Raw genomic sequence first — 4312 nt, forward strand, 5'->3', positions numbered from 1 at the left:
TGGTTTAAACGATAGCGAGACAATTATTGATATACCAGATGATATTCTCATTACAGATTCATCGGATCCTATTGGTTCGTTAATTACATTTGTCTATCCTTCTATTGTTGAAAATGCCAATAATCCGATGTTTTTTTTTTCAAGAAAGAGCAATCATTGCACCGAAAAATGAGGTTGTTCAAGAAATAAACAATCATTTGTTATCATTATTTCCTGAAGATGAAAAAGAATATTTAAGTTCAGACTGTCTTTGTCAATCGGATTTTGTACACGATGACTTTGACGAATCTGTATACTCTCCTGATGTTCTAAATGGCCTTAGACCTTCTGGTCTTCCAATTCATAAATTGGTATTAAAAATCGGTATTCCGGTTATGTTATTGAGGAATATTGACTAGAAATACGGTTTGCATAATGGAACAAGGCTGCGAGTTATAGCATTAGGTAAGCATGTTATAGAAGCAGAGATAATTTCTGGAAGTAATATAGGAAAACGTACGTTTATTCCAAGAATGTCACTGATCCTTTCGGATAAAAGGATTCCTTTCACCTTTCAGAGAAGACAATTTCCACTTGATGCATGCTTTGCGTTGACAATAAACAAAAGTCAAAGACAGTCGCTATCAAAGGTTGGTTTGTTTTTTAGACAACTAGTGTTTACTCATGGACAATTGTATGTTACATTGTCTAGAGTTAAAAGCAGAGACGGATTGAAAATATTAAGTTTAGACAATGAAAGTAACATTCTCAATATGACATCTAATGTCGTATTCAAAGAAGTATTTGGAAATCTATAATTTCTAACAATTATTTAGAATATTTCATTGATGTTTTTTTTTTTTTTTTGTGTGTGTGTGTGTATAATTTACGTTCAATTACATTTTTGTAATCTGGGTTCAATTATATATACTTACACAATAAAGTCGTTACTTATAAGTATTGTATTACTTTAATAATTGGTTGGTATTCAAAAAAATTTATTAATTTTTTTTAACAAACCCGTGTAATATACGAATCTTACACCTAGTTGATAATACAAAAAAAAAAAAGAATCATTGACTTACTAGCTAACACATCCCGCCACTAAAGGAGAAGTTGCAGTTTCGATTTCTGTCTTCGTTATTTCATTTTTTCATTTTAAGATATTATGTTTTAAAATATCTATTCATTATTCGACAATAGTTAAAATGAATTTTTTTTCTAAAAAATAATAACAAATAGGAAACAAAAAAATAATGGATCCAAATACAAAACAATACATAAATGTTGGGGCTAAGTGCATGAAAATAAATGGTTTTCTAAAATATTAAGACAAATGGGAAAAATAAAATAAAACAAAATCGTACAAAGTGTATATATAATGACTTTTTGTGTAGACACTAGAAAAAACAGTCTTTAACTTATTTTCTAGATCCCACCAAATCAAAGCTTGATCTGGAAAGTAAATTAGCGACACAATTTCTCGATACAGAGAAAACATGGTGCTGAAAGTATGTGCTGATCGACTCTCCGCACCCTCTCGTTCTGTTCTCATCTTCTGCAAGTAAATTATATTCTTCATTTACCTTGTATTTTCAACGGCATTTTCTTTCATCGTCATCGATCGAGTACTCGAATACACCTATTGAAGCTATTAATTATCTGCTCGTTTATATTGGGTGTTGTCTTTTTTCTGTTCTTAATGGTTTCTTTCGTTAGTTCCAGTTACGTTTTCTTTATCACTGCGCAACTGATATACTATCTGATGCTTGTCAAAAATTGTCTTTCTCGAGCTTTGTTTTTTTGGATGTTATTTGAAGGAAAATTGGGATCGACTTTGAGGAAATAGGAAGCATATCCACTCTAGTTTCTTTCTTTAGTTTGACTGTCATTTCAACTAGAAAAAAAAACCCATTTGTATCAATTTTTGCAAATTGAATTAGGTTTTGACGATGAATCTTTGTAAATACTATGTTCTATCTGCCTCTTGCTTCATTAGTTTCAGTAATTTGACTAATTTCTTTTAATTTTTTACTTGTTTATCGTTAAATTGATTCTTTATCCAATTAAATTCCCTCTATATCTTATGCCCTTTTTGGATGTTATTTGAAGAAAAAACGGGATAGATTTTGAGGAAATTATGGTAACTGTCTTGAAAGGCCACCAATTCTCCCCTGAATATCAAGGGTTTGTTTGATGAATATAAAGGAGATTCATTATTCATTAAGATACGTGATTTCGGAACCTAAAAATCCTGTCTTGTTGTATGCAGCAATAAATCCCATGCGCCAAATTCCTGCAATAGTTGATGGAAAATTGAAGCTGTTTGAAAGGTTCTTTTTGCATCTTTTACGTGATATTCAATTCCTCAGTATCTGCTCATCGATTCGTTTGTTTTATGCTGTGATTTGTAGTCATGCGATTCTTATCTACTTAGCTTGTGCGTTTCCAGGAGTAGCTAGTCACTGGTGAGTCGTTTGTTTATTTTAATTTTAATTGCATGAATTTATTAGTTCGTTACATGCATAGGTATCCTGTTGATCCAGCCGAAAGAGCTAAGGTCCACTCCATTTTAGATTGGCATCATTCATATCTTCGACATGGTGCAGGTGATAACTAATTAATTTAATTAGTAGCTGTTTTTAAAATTATATTTTAGATATTGGAAATCGGCAATGTTTCTTTTTCTTATATACTTTCTTCTACTTTCAGGTGGACTTGTATTCTACAGTATCTTGACACCACTACATGGCATGCGTTCACACCCTCAGATAATCACTCAAGCTGAGGAGATTCTGTTGAGATCTTTGTCTAAAATAGAAAATGTTTGGTTAAAAGATGGAAGCTTTTTGGGTGGAAGCTCTCAACCATCAATTGCGGATCTCAGTTTAGCATGTGAAGTCATGCAACTTCAGGTAATCATATAAATTAATGTTACAAAAGCTTCACTTATGTTGGGTTAATTATAACTTTTTTTTTTTTTATATGTGTGTTTAGCTTTTGAGTGAGAAGGATTGCCATAGGATATTAAGCCCTTACAAGAAAGTGAAAAAGTGGATAGAAGACATAAGAAGTGCAACTGCACCTTATTTTGATGAAGTTCATGAGCATCTCTTTGAGTCCCAAAAAGGATTTCGGGAGAAAATGGTGACACATTCTGGAAAAAACAATGTGAGGTCAAAGATGTGAGATGACACATAAGGGTATCTTGTTGTTTGTTGAAAGGATAATATAATGTAACACTTTTTCTATACGACTTTTTGAAAATTATACGTTGTAAAAGACCTTGCTTCCTTAGTTTATGTAATTTCTTGAACAAATTATGCAAATGGTCCTTGTGGTTTGGGTTAATCTGCGTGGTTAGTCTCTACTTTTTTTTTTTTTTTTTTAAACTCGGATGGTCCCTAAGATGTAATTTTGTTGTGTGTTTGGTTCCTGCACAACCTAGAAAAGACTATTTTACCATTTCTTATTTTTTTAAAAATTTAAAAAACCTTTAACAAAGAAAACGTTCTCTCTCTCTCTCTCTCTCTCTCTCTCTCTCTCCTCAAAAAACATCCAAAAAAGGAAAGAGGAGAGGGGAGGAGGTAAAATCTTAAAGATGCAGGCTAGGGTTTCCCCCAAAGGGTTCTAGATATGATAGAGACTAATAAACTATTATAAAACATGAATCCTTACCTTTAAATATCTTGAAAACCCTAAAAATTTGTGTGCTTGGGCTGTATAGTTTTCACCTTGTGACAGCCTGCTTGTCAGCTCGTGACGACTCTCACATCATGACAACATTCCTGTCACCTCGTGACAACAAGTTTTCATCCGATTTCACTTCAACTTCAAACGGTCATAACTTTAACGTTTCAATTCCGTTTTCAACGATCCTTATATGAACGAAAAGGTATTGACAAGCCCATAACCATATTTAATTACTTTTGACTTAAAAAATACTGAACTAAAATCATTAATTAATACAAGAAGTCTGAAGCATCACTTTTCCCATTTTACCTTTAGTTCCAAAACACAAATCAAGGGATTAGATCACTTAACCAACATTATCAACATCTTGTAGGGTCTAGACTCTATTTCCTTAAAGCCCAAGGCCTTAACATGATCGAATTACGGTCCACAATCTGAAATAAAAAAATTCTGAAAGTGGATGTTACATGGGTTTAAGTTCTTCTTTTAAGTAAATTAAAAAAAAATTGGACCATATATTGTGTTGTTTTTTTTAAAATCATTTTTATTTTTTATAAACACCAAGTTTTAGATAAAAAATGAAAAAAAAAAACATTTTGAATAGAAAAAAGGGTTTATGCCATAAAAACCGTTATATATA

General features: G+C 31.9%; 1 protein-coding gene across 5 annotated transcripts; it reads left to right on the forward strand.

Moving 5' to 3' along the window:
• Positions 1 to 1393: 1393 nt before the first annotated feature.
• Positions 1394 to 3308, forward strand: LOC145002225 (glutathione S-transferase T1-like). Of its 5 annotated transcripts, none has more exons than XM_078961523.1 (6): positions 1394 to 1490; positions 2252 to 2312; positions 2394 to 2447; positions 2509 to 2588; positions 2692 to 2894; positions 2977 to 3308. In XM_078961523.1, the coding sequence occupies exons 2-6, from the start codon at positions 2263 to 2265 to the stop codon at positions 3166 to 3168; spliced, it is 579 nt and encodes a 192-aa protein (XP_078817649.1). In that variant the 5' UTR covers positions 1394 to 1490; positions 2252 to 2262; the 3' UTR covers positions 3169 to 3308. The 5 variants fall into 5 exon arrangements, with proteins under 5 accessions (XP_078817649.1, XP_078817648.1, XP_078817651.1 ...); XM_078961522.1 differs by having other exon boundaries at positions 1398 to 1543; XM_078961524.1 differs by lacking the exon at positions 1394 to 1490 and adding an exon at positions 1570 to 2166.
• Positions 3309 to 4312: the final 1004 nt, after the last annotated feature.

This window comes from Lactuca saligna, chromosome 6 (assembly GCF_052625555.1).
Source record: "Lactuca saligna cultivar CGN05327 chromosome 6, ASM5262555v1, whole genome shotgun sequence".
Taxonomy (NCBI): Eukaryota; Viridiplantae; Streptophyta; class Magnoliopsida; order Asterales; family Asteraceae; genus Lactuca; species Lactuca saligna.

What these genes read in the sequence shown, in the direction of transcription:
- LOC145002225 (XM_078961521.1), top strand. Translation starts at nt 2,176, where the DNA reads ATGAATATAAAGGAGATTCATTATTCATTAAGATACGTGATTTCGGAA. An exon ending in CCAGGAGTAGCTAGTCACTG is followed by an intron (nt 2,448 to 2,508) that starts GTGAGTCGTTTG and finishes TTACATGCATAG; the next exon opens with GTATCCTGTTGATCCAGCCG. An exon ending in GTGAAGTCATGCAACTTCAG is followed by an intron (nt 2,895 to 2,976) that starts GTAATCATATAA and finishes ATGTGTGTTTAG; the next exon opens with CTTTTGAGTGAGAAGGATTG.